The sequence below is a fragment of the Equus asinus genome, chromosome 25 (assembly GCF_041296235.1).
Source record: "Equus asinus isolate D_3611 breed Donkey chromosome 25, EquAss-T2T_v2, whole genome shotgun sequence".
Classification (NCBI taxonomy): Eukaryota; Metazoa; Chordata; class Mammalia; order Perissodactyla; family Equidae; genus Equus; species Equus asinus.
The window spans coordinates 11,350,627-11,370,585 of NC_091814.1; the positions used below are offsets into that span (position 1 = coordinate 11,350,627).

The 19,959-nt window shown below is 37.9% G+C and overlaps 1 protein-coding gene across 4 annotated transcripts in view; it reads left to right on the forward strand.

Annotated features, from left to right (window-relative positions):
* The window catches only part of GPR89A (G protein-coupled receptor 89A), a 52,190-nt gene that overhangs the window by 11,311 nt on the left and 20,920 nt on the right, over positions 1 to 19,959 (forward strand). For all 4 annotated transcript variants that reach the window (XM_014867040.3, XM_014867041.3, XM_044758694.2 and 1 more), the window contains exons 4-7: positions 2,692 to 2,798; positions 3,229 to 3,330; positions 10,106 to 10,226; positions 11,500 to 11,580. In XM_014867040.3, the coding sequence (XP_014722526.1) occupies positions 2,692 to 2,798; positions 3,229 to 3,330; positions 10,106 to 10,226; positions 11,500 to 11,580 (411 nt within the window). The remainder of the gene's footprint in view (positions 1 to 2,691; positions 2,799 to 3,228; positions 3,331 to 10,105; positions 10,227 to 11,499; positions 11,581 to 19,959) is intronic.

A 19,959-nucleotide genomic window follows, 5' to 3' on the forward strand; every position in this document is an offset into this window, starting at 1 on the left:
TTGATCATGTATTTTATCTGTGCATTGACTGCATTCCGAATAGTTTTCAAAGGAGAGTCTTGGCCCTGACCAAGAGTATCCTTTTGACTGACCTTTGAGCAGAAGTGGAATGGCCTCCAATTCGAATATATAATCTTGTTAGGATCCTTAATTTCCTCAGGAGAATGTCACTTTATCCTTGGCTCAAAAGACAATTAAAATACATGATTTGCTTTTAATTGGCAATGGATTACACTTGTCATTTCAAACCCACAGCCTCCCAATATCATTCAGAAGCTTAGCTAAAATACTAAGTGTGATTACCTGGAGGATGTGCAGCTTGTTTGTTTTCTCTAGATGCTCTAAAGTGGGTTAATCCAAATGAGCAAAAAACTGTCTATATATCTAGACTAAATAGTATTGGCTCTCTGCACTGTAGCCTGTACTGAATGGCTCTTTGTTTTATAATTCCTGCCACCTATACTAAGCGGGAAACAATAAGAAACAGCTCTCTGAAACTCGCGGACGTTTCTCTTGAAAGGATGTTGTTGAGGATATTAATTGCCTTCACATTTTGTTCTTTATGAAATCTTTGGAGAAATTTCATTATGATCTTGGGAGTAATTCAGTAATAATAAATCAGTAATAATTATGCTTCCTTTAATCGGTTTGTTTTTACTATAGACAGTATGATTTATCTAACTGATCAAATTTTCTATTTCATATTGACCATTAGAAAACTTACAGCTAAATTTATTACCCACCTATAGCAAGTTTCTAGAACTCTATGGTGTGTATTTTCATAATAGCCATCGGGCCTGGCCTGATATTTTACCTATCTTTAACCATTGTTTTTCCTTTCCTTCACATTTCCTTATAGTTTATTTCGTCATCCTCTTTTTTATATATCCTCATAAGCCACCTAACCACTTAACCTTTTTGAAACAAGCCCTAAGTATAAGTAAGTTTAAAATCAGTAAATACGAAGAACACCATCAGAAAGTAAACAGGAGCCAGCCCCGTGGCCAAGTGGTTAAGTTCACGCATTCTTGCTTTGGTGGCCCGGGGTTTCGCTAGTTGGGATCCCAGGCATGAGCAGACATACCCCTGCTCATCAGGCCATGCTGAGGTGGCATCCCACATAGCACAACCAGGGGCACTCACAACGGGAAAATCCAACTATGTACCAAAGGGCTTTGGGGAGAAGAAGGAAAAAAAAGAAAATTGGCAACAAATGGTAGCTCAGGTGCCAATCTTAGAAAAAACACTAAACAGATATCCTAAGAATGGGAGAAAATTTTTGTAAATCACATGTCTGATAAGAAACTTTTTTCTAGGATATATATAGAACTCTTACAATTCAATAATAAAAGGACAACACAATTGAAAAATGGACAAAGGATCTATATAGGCATTTCTCCAAATAAGATGTACAAATGGCCAATAAGTGCATGAAAAGATTCTCAACATCATTAGCCATCAGGGAAATGCAAATCAAAACCACAATGTGATACCACTTGACACCCACTAGGATGACTACAATCAAAAAGACAATAACAAGTGTTGACAAAGCTGTGGGAAAATTTACAACCCTCATGCGTTGCTGAAGAGAATATAAAATGGTGTAGCCACTTTGGAAAATAGTGGCAGTCTCAGAAAATTAAATATAGAATTATCATATGATGCAGCAATCCACTCCTAGGTATATACCTAAACAGAAGTGAAATTACATGTCCGCACAAAGACTTGTACGTGAATGTTCATAGCATCACCATTTGTAATAGCTAAAAAGTGAGACAACCCAAATGTCCACCAACTGATGAATGGATAAGCAAAGTGTGGTCTCTCCATACAATGGAATGAATATTGTTCAGCCATAAAAAGGAATGAAGTATTGATAGATGCTACGTGGATGAACCTTGAAAACATGCTAAATGAAAGAAGCTGGTCACAAATGACAGCATATTATAGGATTCCATTTGTATTAAATGTCCAGAATAGGCAAATCCATAGAGACAGAAAATATATTGGTGGTTCCCTGGGGCTGGGGAGGTTGGAAGGAAAGGAAAGCATCTGCTAATGGGTACAGGGTTTCATTATGGAGTGATGAAAATGTTCTAAAATTGATTGTGGTGATGGTTGCACAACTCTGTGAATATACTAAAGACCATTGAATTATACACTTTAAGTGGGTGAATTATATCTCAATAAAATTGTTATAAAAAATCCTAAAAATATCTTAATCAATAAATAAAATATTTTTATATGTAATAATAAAGTAGTCATGCAAATCAAGTGTTTATATTGAGGGTACAAAAGAAGTATTTCTGAGTCTTTATAGCGTATATTCTATTAACATTTATTTTTTTAATTCTTATATTGGAATAAGACTCCCAGTGGTGAATAAACAATAGTTATCCTGCCAGTAATAGTATATGTTGATATATGTTACTTATTATACGTTGCCTATGAATATAACTAGAGCATTAACATTTTCATTTTAATAAGTGAAATTCTTAGAAGGTTAAGATGGTCCTATATACCTTTCAGAACTTTATATTTTTTAATCTCTATAAATGAGCAGATGGTAACTATTAGATGGGATATAGTCAGTATTGAGTTCAAAGAGCAAGAGATCTGTTGGAAGACTGAAGAGAATGAAGGCTGCTGCCCTCTTCCCCTCCTGCTGATATCCTTTGGCATTTATTTCAGCTCCCGCTATTTTCACTGGAAAATGAACCTGTGTGTAATTCTGCTGATCCTGGTTTTCATGGTGCCTTTTTACATTGGCTATTTTATTGTAAGCAACATCCGACTATGTGAGTATTTTAGCCTCTCATGTCAGCACGCAGATTGAGATGAGTACTCTTGGGAATTGAGGCTGTGGACAGCTTCATTTCTACGTTACTTTCAGTAGCTGTTGTTTAGGGCCACCTCACACAGCATCTTAAAAAGGTTGGCACAAAATAAATGTTGAATGAATGATTAGATTATTTGTCCTGCTACAGCTTTATTTCTGTTTCTATTATAGTGTCTCCCTTAACTCAACCCACATCTTAGTTTCAGCCGAATTTCTCTTATAGTAGTAAGGATACCTTCTCTAAAAATTATATTGTTCCATTCCATTATTGTATTGTTCCAAGTGCAAAAGCCAGCCAAATATTACTTAGCATGATTCCATATCTTTAAGCAGAGCAAGCTCTTTACATATATCTCTTTAACCTTACAGTCTTGTCTCCTCTTTCTCAGTGCATAAGCAGCGACTGCTTTTTTCCTGTCTCTTATGGTTGACTTTTATGTATTTCTTCTGGAAACTAGGAGATCCATTTCCCATTCTCAGCCCAAAACATGGTAAGTGTATATATGATGGGGAGGGAGATAGTGTTGTTTAAAATTTTCTAATTTTTAAAAAAAATTTTTTTTTGAACTTCTGATTTGGGGGCTAGCCCCATGGCCGAGTGGTTAATTTCGCGCACTCTGCTTCGCCAGCCCAGGGTTTTGCCAGTTCGGATCCTGGGCGCAGACCTAGCATCACTGATCAAGCTGTGGTGAGGCAGTGCCCCACACAGCAGAACTAGAAGGACCTACAACCAGAATATACAACTATACTGGGCTTTGGGAAGAAGAGAAAAAAAAAAGAGGAAAATTGGCAACAGATATTAGCTCAGGGCCAATCTTTAAAAAACAACAACAACACTTTTGATTGTGAGAAATATTGCAAATTATTTCTCTAAAATTTTTCTGGTTTTGAACCGAATTTTCCCTTTATCCTAGGAGGTATCGTCTATCATTTTAGATTAGGAGGGGTTTTTTTGTTTTTTGTTGTTGTTGTTTTTATGTGTGTGAGGAAGATTGGCCCTAAGCTAAGATCTGTTTCCAATCCTCTTTTTGCTTGAGGAAGGTTGTTGAGCTAACGTCTGTGCCAGTCTTCCTCTCTTTTATGTGGGACGCCCCCACAGCGCGGCTTGATGAGCAGTGCTAGGTCTGCACCTGCGATCCCGGCCTACCAACCTCAGGCCACCAAAGCAGAGCATGTGAACTTAACCACTATGCCACTGGGCTGGCCCCTAGAGCAGGAGTTTTTGACCTTAGGTTACTGAATGATCTTTAAGGGAGTAAGGGATGGAGAAGTATGTCCTTAACTTAAATCTCCTGATAATGTATGCAGAATCTTAGGAATATATTTGTATGTGTATGAGGAGGTGAGATTTTCATAAGCTTTTATCAGATTCTAAAAGGGATCTATGACCCAAAAGGTAAATGGCCACTGTTCAAGTGATGATAAAGATTGTCTTTAGGGAGTGTATGTATTTTGGGAAAGAGCAGTGACATAAAACACTCACAATTAGTAGATAAAGAAAAGCTTTCTAGGAAACAGTGTCTCTCCTCACATAAAAAAAGTTCATTTTAAATACAAGAACAGGTCCTGGACAGAGCCCTAATTTCTGTGCTAAAAACAATGAACAAAAATTCTTCAGCTAACAAATCCTTCCAGAACTACTTTAGAAATATATATACGAATCTATCTAAAATATATTAGAGAGCTCACCTGTATTAAATATACTGGAGCTTTCAACTGGAGCTTTTTTAAAAAAATATACATCTATTCATTTCAGTCTCCTGCAGTATCTATCAGGGTTCTCATGGCAGAAAACAGAGTCTACTCTAACTAGTTTAAGGCAGAAAGTCATTTATTACAGGGTATGTGTTAGGGAGTTTATGGAATTTCTAGGAAAGCAGAGACGTCAAGCTTAAATGCTGCATAGTGTAGAGAAACAGCCAATCATAGCACAGCACTAAACTGGAAAAAGACCCACTGAAGTTGTCACCCGCTACTGAGGAACTGTGATCAGGGACCAGACAGTAGAACCAGTGCTCCAGCTGCTGTAGCTCCGAGGTGCTGTCACCACTCCCACATTATTCACCTGTGCATTTCATGGGCATGTGAATTTGATACAACCTAGGTAACGTTCAGAACCTTAGCTTCAAGGAAATCTGGGAAAGACCTTTTGGGTTTCCAGATTCTTTAGTATAAGAAGGCATGCTACAAAGGGATTGGAATACATGCTGAATGAACCAGTGTCTAGAATCTGCCATACCTCCCATGCATCCCTCCTGTCTGCTCATTGCCTATAGCAGGACTCGGCAGGGGAGAGGTTATGAGACTCCTGCAGAAGGGGTAGAGGAAATGTGCAATTTTAAAAGTATATGCAACATATACAGTTGTTTACAACTGTAAATTTTTTAAACTAGCTATTTTGAAATTTCAGATAACATTAAAAGAAGGCCAAAAAAGTTAAGGAACACTAGCCTACCAAAAACATTGAAACTCTTAGAGTGGCATACACGACCTTCCATGGCCTGTAGAGTGGCAATAGCTCTCTCTCTCTCTCTGTCTGCCCTCCAGTCCTACCAAATTACTTGAAGTTTCTAGAGCTGTTCTGTCAGCCTGGACAATCCTTCACCCCTTGTCTACTAGCAACTATCTATTTATTCTTTCAAGATTCAACTCTTGTCAGTTCCTCTAAGAAAATTTTCCTGGCCATCATTAGGAGATATTAATTGCTCCCACCTCAATAGACTTATATCATCTATAAAATTTATAATTATTTATTTCTTTTTCTGACTTCCTCATTAACCTGTGAGTTCCCTGAGGTCCGAAACTACATCTTATTTATCTTTATATCCCTAATGCCTAGCATGGAACCTAGCACATAAGTGTTTAAGACATGTTTATTGAATCAGTGAATGAAAAAAAAAAATTTAAGTTTCTCCAAGGTGGTAGGAATGTGGCACTCTGGATAGGAATTTAGGATTTGCTAATAGGATCAGCATGCCCATGTTAGTGTAGGGAAAGATTTGGAGTAGAGAGGCCCTGATAATAGAACTCTTGTATAAACTATTTCAGATAAACCCACAGAGAGACAAATTTGTTTGTGATATTAGAAATGAGGGACAAGAGTTATGAAAGGACCCCAGGGCTGCTTACAGTGATAGCACAAGCTCACTTGCGGTCCAAAGACATGACTCTGATGCATTTCTCCGGCTTTCTCCTCGTGAGCGGTTAGCTCACGTGACCAATGTGGCCACACCATGTCCAAGGGGAGATGAAGACCATCACATCTCTTGTACTTTCATCCATCCCTTTTTCTAAATTCTATGGGAATATCCTGAAGAAGACACTGAAGGGAAGAGCTAGGGAGATAGTTTCAGTTTTAGTCTTTCCTTTGTGCTGCACTAAGTAAGCATTTTGGTTTTATGCCTGAACATTCAGTAGTCTAATTAATTTGACCCTCTAAGAGAAGTAAGTAGGAAGAAAAGTTTAGACAATGGCTGAGAAGCAGGCAGCCTTACGCTGCCTTCTTAGAGCCTTCCCAGGACTGTCCCAACAACCAGTGTGGTTCATTGTTGTGGAGACCACCAAAAAACCATAAGACTCAATCCTTACCTATAACAGAAAAAATGTCTGTAAAAGTACTCCTTGCGCAGTGCCTGAACCAGGAAGGTTGGAAGACATTCTATAGTGGGAGAGTAGGAGAGACTAAGAAAGCATGTGAGGCTATGTGAGCAAATGGCAGTGGTGAGATCGTCTTCTGCAAGTCCCTTTATCCATCTGACTTCCCACTTGTTAGCTGAAAATAGGAATAATGATGACTGACCTGTCCTTCATAGAAGTGCTGAGATTAAGTAGATAGTATCTACAAAGATCTTCAAACCAGAAAAAGATATTCAATAAAGGGACACCACCTTAAAAGGGATAAAAATAGAGGGGACATTTTTCCTGTGTTTTATATTTAATAATCTGTATTAATCCCCTGGGATTTTTTTATGTTACTGGGGGATAATTCTGTACCCATAGTCGGCAAACATTTGTTGAACACCTTCCACATGCCAGACGGTAAGGAAAGCAAAGATCAATGAGACATGGTTCCTTCCTATAGAGAGGATGGAAATTCAAGAGCTATGTGGAGAGGAGAATCAACAGAATTTGGATGAGAATTTATTCATTCATTTAACAGTCCACTAATGTTTATTGAGCACCTGTCTATATTAAATGCTAGAGATACAACTCTGAGCAAAACAAACTTGGTTTCTGTCTTCCTGAAACTTGCAGTCTGGCAGCAGGAACTAAACAGTAAAGAGGTAAATATATAAACAAATAATTGCTAATTGTGATCATTGTCATAAGGAGCACACAGCTTTCTATGATAGAGAATAATGCAGATAAGAATACTAAATTTAATGCAAGTGACTCCTCAACCTTTCTGAAGGATAGGACCAAAGCTAGACCCAGAAGGCACAAGAGATATCATGTAAAGCCCTGAGGTAAAAATGACTGTGGTGTATTCACGGCGAGTAAGAGAGAGTATGGAGACTAGTGGGATAGGTTTTTTTATTTTGGTGACTAGATAGTAGATGTCATTTTCTAAAGTAGGCAGTGCGCAAGAAGGAAGATCATTTGAGCTTGGGCTATGCTGAATTAGGGTTGTCTATGCACATCCATGTGATGTCCAGTAGGCAATTGGATGCATAAGTCAGGAACTTAGGAGAAAGGTATGGATTTATCAGTCCTCGTGGAGATAACTCCAGGCATCTAAAAAATTAGACATCATCAGCTAAATGCCATTAGATGAAGCTTGGGAAATGGGCAAGATCACCCAAGGAGAATGTATATATAGACTGAAATGAAAGAGAGAATTCTGGCCCATGTAAAGGGAAAAAAGACCAAGAAAAAGCAACTAGAGAAGTAAAAGAGAACACCGAGGGAAATGGTGGCGGTGTGAAAGCCAAGAAAGGAAAATAATTTTAAATAAGAATGACTCAATGTCATAAAAGATCAAATAAAACAAAGATTGGAAAATGTCACTGAATTCTGCAACCAAAAGAAAATTCACAGCCGTGTTAGAGAAATGGTTAAGAGCCCAGGCTCTGGAGCTAGACTGCTTGGTTTGAATCCTGACTCTGCCACTTATTAGCTGTGTGACCTTGACTGAGTTACTTAACCTCTCTGTGTCTCCATTTCCTCTTCTGTAAAATGAGGTTTTCAGTAATATCTACCTTATAGGGTTGTCATGAGGAGTAAATGAATTAATCCATGTAGAATGCTTAGAGCAGTGCCTGGTGCGTAACAGATGCTTAGTGAATGTTACCTACTATGTTGCCATTACGATTATTAGAGAAGTTTCATTGAGTGTAGAAGAATGGAATGGAAGCTGAATTTCAGTCAGTTGAGGAATAAATGGAGGTGAAGAAAAGGTGACAAGTGTAAACTTCTTTCAAGAAGCTTGGCTGTTAAGGGAGAGATAGAGAGGATTGGTAACTAAAGGTAAACTCAAGGCCAAGAACAGACTTTTCTTTAGGAAAGAGACTTGAAATTGAAGGCAAAGAACCAGCCAAGAAAGAAAGATTGAAGATATGAGAGAGTGGACAAGATTCTGGAGGAGGTGGAAGGGGAATGTAATCTAAAGCACGAGTAGAGAAGTCTTAGCTTCGGACAGCATCTTGTCCTGAGGGGGACAAGTTGGGAGGATGGTTGCAGATGTAAATATTTATAGTAGAGTGGAGGTATTTTATGTCTAATATCTTATTTCTTACATGATAAAGGCGTTAGCTGAGGAGAACAAGGATTGGAAAAATGGATTAGAGTATCTGCCGAGGGGAGTGGGGAGAGGTGGCTGACCAAGGGCAAGAAAAGGATGCCTCGGTAGTGTTGTGGGCTCTCTTAAGACTAGAGACCATAAATCTGTAATGGCACCAATATCCATATGCATTCTAGCAATTTTAGGCAGGTCAGGCGTGTGCACAGGGAAGGCAGAGTGTTAGATTGATCCAGAGTTGGGAGTTTGCAGGATCAGTGCTTCAGAAGGAGGAGAGCAGGGGACTGAGTCCTGGTGAGAGGAGTTGAAGTAAGCAAGCCTGGAGTCCAGGCTCAGTGAAGAGGGCAGTGGAAGGCAGGGGAAGCAAAAGAAGAGAGACCAGAGGTCACAGTGAGCTCTAAAATAGTGTAGTGGAAATAAAAGAGCAGGGGGACTGGAATATTGAAATTTTCTGTTTCAAAGCTAACAGAATTCCTGAATGGCAGTTCTGGCTTTTGGCCATGGGAGTGGATGGCTAAAGTGGAATCTATCCTAGAAATAGAAAGTGAAAACAAATTAAAACTAGTTTTTTCCGGCGATGTCAGACTTCCTGAGTTACTGTTCAGCATTGTTCTCTCTCAGGTCTCCCAAATATGTCAACAGCAGCATTTATTTTAACTACTGAGTTGATTTTCACCATTCTCAAATAATAGGAAACAATTGATAATTAGAATACAACCAATAATCTAAAACTCATGTCTTTGCCTTTGAATTACTCATTCATCTGTAAATTCAGCCCATTTATTAGACGCATTTTGTATTGATTGGTGGCAAAAATAAATAAGACATAAGCTAAAGAGCTTATGACCTAATGGGGAAATACATATATCGAAGGTAACTAGCACAAAGTGTTACCTGCTCTTTATACTTTTCCCGCAGATTTACTTCTCTAATTTTTTTTTCCAAAGCTTTTACTAAAAGTACTTTACTTTGTTAGAATTTACTGTCAATAAGTGTAAACAGTCAATAAGTGTTATTTACAATTATTGTTATTATTTACTATTACCATATCCAATAATAGAGACGATTCTGGAAATATATAGGATAGGAGGAAAATCAATAGATTTTATATATTTATTATAAAAAATCTACACATTAGGGGCCAGCCTGGTGGTGCAGCAGTTAAGTGCGCATGTTCCGCTTCAGCGGCCTGGGGTTCGCCAGTTCAGATCCCGGGTACGGACATGGCACCACTTGGCACGCCATGCTGTGGTAGGCATCCCACATATAAAGTAGAGGACGATGGGCATGGATGTTAGCTCAGGGCCAGTCTTCCTCATCAAAATAAGAGGAGGATTGGCAGCAGATGTTAGCTTAGGGCTGATCCTCCTCAAAAAAACCCCAAAAACTACACATTAATAACTAAAATATGGCTGACATAACTTAGGTATATGTAATGGTTGATGTTTTCAAGGCTGTTTCATTTTGCAGTGCCGAGGAAACCCATTTTAGCTATATCACGTGGTGTTAACGTGCTTTGATGTTTTTAGGGATCTTGTCCATAGAGCAGCTCATCAGCCGGGTAGGAGTGATTGGGGTGACTCTCATGGCTCTACTTTCTGGATTTGGTGCTGTCAACTGCCCGTACACTTATATGTCCTACTTCCTCAGGTAATGAGAACTTTGTCTCTTTTCTATTTTTGCTATTACTTCTTGAGTACATATGTCATATCATGCCACCATCATTACTTCTTGAATATTAGATCTATGACACTGCCTTTTTATTCTTTTTTGTCGTTGATACACAAATCTTTATTTCAATTTGCTTTAAAATACCTGTATTTGTGTATAAGTATATATGTATTCAGCCAGCCCTGGTGGCTGCCTTTTTATTCTTTTCCTCTTTCCTTATGGGCATTGACCTAGGAGTCTTTTTATTTTTTTTATTTTTTTATTTTGAGGAAGATTAGCCCTGAGGTAACTACTGCCAATCCTCCTCTTTTTGCTGAGGAAGACTGGCCCTGAGCTAACATCCATGCCCATCTTCCCCTACTTTATATGTGGGACGCCTACCACGGCATGGCGTGCCAAGCGGTGCCATGTCCGCACCCAAGATCCGAACTGGCGAACCCCGGGCTGCCGAGAAGAGGAACATGCGAACTTAACCGCTGTGCCACCGGGCTAGCCCCCCTAGGAGTCTTTTTAAATCAGTCTTATCACTTATTGCTTGCCCTTATTATTTGTCCTGAATTCATTTATTTCTTTTTCTTTTTTTTTTTTTTAAGATTTTATTTTTCCTTTTCTCCCGAAAGCCCCCCAGTACATAGTTGTGTATTTTTAGTTGTGGGTCCTTCTAGTTGTGCTATGTGGGATGCTGCCTCAGCATGGCCTGATAAGCAGTGCCATGTCCGGGCCCAGGATTCGAACCGGCGAAACCCTGGGCCACCGCACTGGAGCGAGCAAACTTAACCACTTGGCCTTGGGGCCAGCCCCTGAATTCACTTATTTTTAAAATGGCAATTTCAGTCTGACCTTCTCCACCTCCTCCTCCTCTCTACCTTTAAAAGGCACATTTCTAGTGGACAGCAATGTGAGCTAATCCCAACTTCACCAAATCAGTTTCTCCCAAAAGTAGAACAGTAAAAGACAATGCCAAGTTAAAAGCGTGCTTACACATATATCATAAATGTCACTGGGTCAAAGGTAAGAAAGACTATAAGGGAGCTGGTTCCCTTCCACTGCCCTGAGACCCCAAGAAGTATTAGCTATAAAAAAAACAGCAAAAGCATTTTTGCTTATTGCAGTCATTTTAATATTCTCTAGAAAAAGACAAGTCCTTCAATTACTGGGTACCATTTGAGGTTTATGTATTTCTCCAGCTGCCTTTGTGTTATGCCCAAGGATGGGACCCCAAAACATTGCTAACAGTTTATGCTTATTATAGGAATGTGACTGACACAGATATTCTAGCCCTGGAACGGCGACTGCTCCAAACCATGGATATGATCATAAGCAAAAAGAAAAGGTAAGATAGCAGCACATTAAAAAACTTGTACTGTCAGAATTTCTCAATAAGAAAATTTGACTACGAGTTGGTGCTAATAGGGAATTTCATCTTATTTATTTTTGTTACAAGTTAAGGTACCATCAGAGACTTAGTGTCTAGTCTTGTGTGAAAGAAAATTTTCAAGTTCAACCTTATTTCCTGGCTTTAGATAAATTATCTTGAAATAAATTGTTAGGATAAATTTTATATTTGAAGGTATTCTATATTGGGTGTTTTAAAAGTCTCTTGTTCTGCATTTTTACGAACTTTTCGTGCCTCATTTCCATCTTTTCAACTTCCTTTTCTCCAACTACTTTAAAAATCTTTCAAGTCTTCTAGGTATTGTTGTTGTATTTATTATTTTAAAAGTCCTTTTAATTGTGTGGTTTCAAAGTGGCATCGCTAGAAACCTATATCACGGTGGATAAAAGCATAAGCTCTAGACTCAGACTGTCGGAATTTGAGTCCTTGGCCTACAACTCCCAGTATGACCTTGAAGTAATTACTTGTTATGTCTTGGTTTCCTCATCTGTAAAATGGAAATAATAATAATAATGAGCTGACATGTAGAGCTTTTAGAACAGTGAACCATACATAGCTAAGGAAAACTGTTGAACTTATTAATAATCTCCAGGACAGTCATTTGGTTTTAATGCTTTGCCTTCATTTAGTCGTTCATATATTCATTCACTTAATAATTAAAGAAAGCATAGTTTAGGGGCTGGCCCCGTGGCTGAGTGGTTAAGTTCGCGCGCTCTGCTGCAGGCGGCCCAGTGTTTCGTTAGTTCGAATCCTGGGCGCGGACAGGGCACTGCTCGTCGGACCACGCTGAGGCAGCGTCCCACATGCCACAACTAGAAGAACCCACAACGAAGAATACACAACTATGTACAGGGGGGCTTTGGGGAGAAAAAGGGAAAAATAAAATCTTTAAAAAAAAAAATTAATAAAAAAAAAAAAGAAAGCATACTTTATTCTAGGAACTGTACTAAATGCTGAACAGCACACAGAGTAGAAAGATGACAAAATAATCAATTTCTACCTTCATGAAGCTTATTAATCAACTGTCTTTATTAACGTTATTACTACCCATATAAAAATGATGACAGGTTTTAAATTGCATGAGTGTTTTTTGCATTTCATATTTTTTCCTTTAACATTTATCTATAGTAAGACCCATAGTCAAGTCAAAGAAGGCTTAATGTAAGAGATAACAATAGACATTAAAATGATAAAGAGGCCCAGATTCACCAATTAATTATTTGTCTGCATTTCTCTACGTCTTTACTAGGGTATTGGAAGCAGATACACGTATATACATTTATTTACTTTTATATGTTTTGTTTACATTCATTCTATACAGTGTATTTTACATGAATGAATATGAATGCTGATTTTTAAAATACAACAATAAGAGCAACATTATTCAATATTGAAAAATACTTATATAGGAATAATACTATGTCGATTCCTAAGATCATTCTCCCTTTTACTATATTTCTTTTATTCCTATGGAGAGATAAATATAAAGTCATGACTCATGGCAAGTGTGGATGTGCACTCGCAAGCGCTTTCATCACTAGTCATGGTTAGGAATTGGCCCTGATCTATACACGCACCCTGTAGATCTTGTCTAGACAGGATCTGGGATAGTTTGTGGTCTTGCAGTACATCTTATTAATTTGAGTGGCTTTCAGAAGAATCTGCCTCCCAACTTGACCTAATTATCACAGTCCTTTACCCAGTGGAGCTAACAGGGCGGATAGACAACACATGACAACACTGGGGCTTTTGGGATTCATACAATGCCGTTACTATTTACCAAAATATAGAAAAACTGTTTTTACAAACACTCATAGTTGGGGAGGAGTAGTGGCCAGAAAACCATCTTTTGATTTAACAGCAAAGGGCCATAGTGAGATGACATACAAGAAAAATAACATCTGTTATGTCCAAAAAGTTAATAGTTGAAAATGGGGGCAGGAAAGAGGCACACTGTCTTCTCACTTGGAACACTGAATAGAAGTTGAGGTTTATAGTGTTTGGAAGATGTTTGTCAAAAACCTAGTTCAGATAGTATGAACATGCTGGTTTAGTGATCAAAGCCTTTTAGCTTTTTGCTGTTTGAGAGAATTAAGTGACCTGTTATTTTGTTTTGTTTTTCTGTTGACTTAGATATCAAAGCTTTTGTTTTGGTAATCTTTGATATAGCTGAAATATAGTCTCTGTTCACAAATAATGTTAGTGTAATTTTGAAATTATGGTTTGTAGAAGATAGAAAATACAGCTATGCAACTACACCATGGTATGTTGAAAAGAATTTGAACATAGACAGTCACTTTACAGTAAACTTGTTAAGTGATCTTGAGCAAATACTAGACTGTCTCAGTTTCCTCATTCATAGAATGACAGGATAGACTAAAGGGTTTCTTGGATCCCTTTCAACCCACAAATTCTGAATATATAATTTTTCACACAGCTTGTGACATACCAGAAAAAACTAGAGGACTATAACATGTAAAAGTGAAATGCAAGCTATTACTATGAGGAAAAGATCTTAACCTCTACCCTTGAGTTAGGTTTTTTCCAGGCTCTCTTTTGAAAATTTTAGGGATAGAGAAAAAAATTAATTCCTTGGTGAAATTTCAGCACCAGCCACAGTTGCTCTCAAACCATAATAGAGGAAACTTCCAGGAATGGCACTGTGAAGAGTTCAAGCAATTCCATCTACAGAAAATCATAAAAACTGGAAAAATTATTAAAATAAATATTTAAAGTCCCTGGAAAATGAACAGAGATGGGTAGAAATTTGAGAAGACTATCAGATAACTGCATGTTTTGGCTTTCTTGCCTGAGGGTGCTCTTCAACCACTGCCTACCCTCCCAGCACCCACTGAACAGTACAGATGGATGGAGTTCAAATCTGCAGAGTAACTGGAAGTTTAAAGGAAAAATTTTGGAAGCAAGAGAGATGCAGAAAGACTAAGATCAAGAATCTCAGTCCACATCCCTGTGTCATTGCTAAACTGTGCACGCACAGAGGAAATACCAGAGAGCCTGAGAAAAAGTAGGCAGAAACTACAAGAGGATCTACCCTTGAAAGACAGAATTGCCAGTTAATGAGATTTGCAAGTTTGTCGTGGCTTTGATTGAGTGCATTGCCTGAACTGTTTCTAAGTTATGCATATAGCTTGGATGACAGAAAGTGAAATTCTTGAGGTGTCAGGAGATGGAACTCAGCACTGGCAAAGCAGTTAAAAATTTAGGAGGGATCCCTAGAAACAAAGGGACCACAGAGAGGGTAAGCCCTGAAATCTGACTATAAAATCTGTCCAGATTCTTTCTTGTCCACTAACGTGCTCAGGGGAGACCACCGGAGAGTCAGACTAGAAAAAGGGAAGCTGGAAACTAAAAGGCTAAGTGGACATTAATTGCTGTACACAGTAGGTATCACACTTTCACAGTTTGAGACCTGGTAAGTTAACTGCTTTCTAGAACAAAAAAAAAGCAACAACAGTCCTTGGAAAAGTAAAACAGATTCCAAAGTCACTACAACATATCTACAATGTTAAGTTTTCAACCAAAGCTTACTAGACATACAAAGAAACAGGACCATGTGACCTGTATTCAAGAAAAAGCAGTTAATAGACACTTAACTCCAAGTGTGCCCAGATAATAGATTTAGCAAACAGACTTGAAAGCTATTATAAATATGTTCAGAGAAATGAAAGAAAGCATAATATTAATTAGTGAACAGATATGGAATCCCAAAAGAGAAGAGGAAACTATATTTTAAAAAGGAAGCAAAAAGAAATTCAAAAACTGAAAACTATAATAACTGAAATGAAAATTTTTACTAGGTAGTCTTAGCAGAATTGAGATGGCAGAAGAAAGAATCAGTGAACTTGAAGATAGATCAATAGAAATTATTCAGTCTGATTGAAGAAAAATGAACAAAATCTTGATTTGAAACAGTATCAAGCAGTCCAACATACTTATAGTTGCAGCCCTAGAAGAAAGAGAAAGGGGCAAAAAAAGTATTTGAAGAAATAATAGCCAAAAACTTCTCAAATCTACATTAATTTACAGATCCAAGAAGTTTAAAGAATCACAAGTAGGATAAACACGTAACTACACCTAGGTTCATATAGTCAAACTGCTAAAAGAAAAAGATAAAGAGAAAATCTTGAAAGGAGCAAGAGAAAAATGATACATACAGGAAAACAATGAAAAAAAGTAACAGTTTAACAAAGTTGTAGGATACAAAGTAAACGTACAAAAATTAATTGTATTTCTATTACTAGTAATTAAAAATACAGTATCAATTACAGTCACTCAAAAAAATGAAATAGGTATAAGTCTAACAAAACAAGTGCAGGACTTATATCCTCAAAACTATAAAATGCTGATAAAAGAAATCAAAACTCTAAATAGCCATACCATGTTTATAGATTGGAAGACTCATCATAGTAAAGATGTTAATTCTCCTCACATTGATATACAGGTTTAATGTAATTCATTTCCATATCCCAGCAGGATTTTTTTATAGATATACACAAAATTATTCTAAAATTTATATGGAAAGGCAGAAGTACTAGAAAAGCTAAAACAGTTTTGAAAAAGAATAATATGGAAAGATTCGATCTGATTTCAAAATTGATTATACAACTATAATGACACTGTGTGGTATTGGCAGAAGTATAGACACATAGATTGATGGAACAAAATAGAGAACTCAGAAATAGACCAGCACAAATATGCCCAACTAATTTTTTACAAAGACAAAAGCAATTCAGTGGAGGAAAGATAGCTTTTCCACTAATGATGCTGGAGCAATTGGACATCCATAGATTAAAAAAAAAAAGCTAATCTCAATCTGTTTCACACGTTACACAAAAATTAACTCAAACTCTGAAACTTAGGGGAAAAAATTGGAGAAAACTTTTGGGATCTAGGGCTAGGCAAAGAGCACTTAGCCTTGGCACCAAAAGTATAATCCATAAAAGGAAAAATTGGTAAATTGGAGTTAATCAAAACTAAAAATTTTTACTCTGTGAAAGACTCTGCAAAGAGGATGAAAAACAAGTTACAGACTGGGAGAAAATATTTGCAAACCACATAGCCAAGAATGAGCTAGTATCTAAAATACATTAAAAACTTCCAGAGGCTGGCCCCGTGGCCGAGTGGTTAAGTTTGTGCACTCCACTTTGGCGGCCCAGAGTTTTGCTGGTTCGGATCCTGGGCGGGGACATGGCACTGCTCATCAAACCATGCTGAGTCGGCGTCCCACATGCCACAACTGGAGGGACCCACAACTAAGGAAAATATATATACAACTATGTACCAGGGGGCTTTGCAGAGAATAAGGAAAAATAAAATCTTTAAAATATATTAAAAACTTCCAAAACTTAGAGGGGAAAAAAATGAAACAGTCCAGTTGGAAAATGGGCAAAAGACAGTCACAGATATTTCGTTTTAGAGGATATACAGATGGTAATTAAGCACATGAAAAGATGTTTAACATCATTCGCCATTAGAGAAATGCCGTTAAAAACACAAGATATCACTATACACATGTTAGAATAGCTAAAATAAAAATGAGTGACAACACCAAATGCTGGTAAGGATGCAGAAAAACTGGATCACTCATACATTGCTGGTTAGGATTTAGAATAGTATAGTAGCTCCGGAACACAGTTTAGCAGTTTCTTAAAAAACTAAACATGCAGTTACCACACAACCCAGCAGTTGCACTCCTGGGCATTTATCCCAGAGAAATGAATACAAAAACTTGTACACTGTTCACACAAAAACTTGTACACTGTTTATAGCAGTTTTGTTCACAGTATTCAAAACGGAAATAACCAAGATATCTTTAATGGATGAATGGTTAAAAAAATGTGGTCCATCCATACACAGAGTAGTACTGAATAATAGAAAGGAATGAACTGTTGATAGACGTAGCAACCTGGATGAATCTCCAGGAAATTATGTTGAGTTAAAAAAACCAATCTTCAAAGGTTACATACTGTATGATTCTATTTATATAACATTTTTGGGATGACAAAACGGAGGTGGAAAACAGATTCACGGTTGCCAGGTGTTAAAGAGGCGTTAGAGGTGGGAGGAGGGGAGTGGGCTGTACAAGGGCAACACGAGGGATCCTTGTAGTGATGGAAATGTTCCACATCTTGATGTATCCATGTCAATACCCTGGTTGCGATATTGTGCTATACATTTGCAAGATGTTTCCATTGGGGAAAGCTGGGTAAAGGGTACATGGGATCTCTCTGTATTTTTTACAACCACATGTGAATCTACAATTATCTCAAAATAAAATGTTTAGTTAAAAAAGAAAAGTAATTGCTGACTTCCCACCAGCAACAATGGAGACTATAAAACAGTAGAATGGCATATTGAAACCACAGTAGTCATTTTTCAGCCCCTTACTTGCAAGCTACCACCACACTTCAGCCAAGTGCGTGTGTTTTTCCCGATTGTGGATTTTTAAATGGCATTCAGCTGATAATGACTAGCTAATTTCTTGTTCTGGACCACCCTTACTATAAAGAGGCAATAGTGATGATGACCATGGTGGTGGTGCTGATGATAGTGAAGAAAAGTTCAAGGTAAAGTCATCTGCTTCTCTTTATAGTAGAATATAGGTGGTCCTCACATTCTTTTTATTCCTTTTCACCACATCTCGGGAAGTTTGATATTGTTACCTTTTCTTTTTAAAATACATGAATTTTTATATTTTTCATCTGCAACTTATTTGATAAGAGCAAAATTGGTTTAGAGTTAATTGATAAAATTGAAAGTGAAAGTGAGTTGTTTAAAACAACGCCCTGCTTGTCTGTGTGCGGCCAGCTGTCACTTCTTCTAGTGCCTATACCTCTCTGCCTGTTATGGGGCCAGATACAGTGTCAGTCACCTTTATGCATTCAACAAATGCCACTCCACAGCCAGTCATTGTGTTTGTTGTACTGTGGACATTGGAACTAAGAACCATAGAAATGGGCTTCTGTGCTCTCTCCCCACTGCCCCTCCTTTAATCCAGCGTGGTAAACTCAAGTGAACTTTAAATGAGTGGGGTGGAACCTCTTCCTTCTTCATGTACTTGTTCCAGCTTTCCCAACAATAAACATGGGAAAACTAAGGGTTATGAGTCTTGCCAGGTCAAAATTTCCCGAGGTCTGAGCCTCTTCTTGCTTATTAATTACATCTTCCAAAAATGCTGAGTTAGGGTGAATGTGTGTAGTTAAAGGAAAAGGCAGAAAGAGCTAAAACTTGGAGATATTCCATTCTCTCAGTATCCAGGCAAAGGTCATTTTGAGGAGGAAACATTTAAGTCAACATGGCCAACATACCTAGTGTTCTTAATTGTTAATATCATGTTAGCCAGGGGCTTAAAGAATTTAGCCCTCAGAAATACCATTTGGTGTTTGGTACTATTGGTACCATTTACATTGTTCCCAACCATAAATGCCAATGCTGTTTCTTCCTCCTTACCACTTCTATCTCTTGTCACGCAAAAGTATCCACCTTGAGTTAAATTTTTCTTTAGTCCTACTTCTTTGTTTTTATTCGACTCGTCCGGGTTTATTTTAAGCCTGTAGGCTTTGGCCCGTTATTTTCTTCAAGTAACCATTTATGCACAAATGATCTTATGTTTCCTCACAAGGACCCTGTTCTTAATACCTTTGTGGTGGGCTGGAAGAGGCCAGCAGCTACCACTCAGGTAGTGGGTCCTCCACAGACTGAGAGGACAAGAGGAAGGAATAGTAAGTTTCCTGTTGATTTATTCAGTAGTAGGGGTGGGACTGGAGTTAGAAGGAGAATGATATTTTAGAAGAACCAGGTTTATCTGATTTTTCTGTTTTGCTTTTTTTTCTTTTGTCTGCTTTTGAAAAGGAAGGAAAAAAACATTTATTGAGTTTCTACACTATGCCTGGTCCTTTGGCTAGGTATATTAGCTATTATTTTGTCCTTAAATGATAGGGGTAATAATTGTTAATATACATATAACACTTTGTAGTGGACGACTTGAGTTCTTATATATTATTTCACTGATCTTCACAACCATCCAGAGATGAGGAAATGAAAATTCTAAGGTCTCGCACCTTCTAAGTGGCAGAGCCAGTCCTCGAATTTATTGCCTACTGTAAATCCTGTGCGCCTTCACCTAGGCCACATTGCTTCTAGGGGTGTATAGTTTCCCTTCAGTTGTAAGCAGTGGAAAAGTGGGACACCAGAATTTTCTTCCATCCCTGAACAGCTCAGCAAATGAAAGGGGCAGTTATGAAACTGGAAGGTGGATGAAGATGGACTATGAGGGTCCATGCTTCCTTGCTGAGG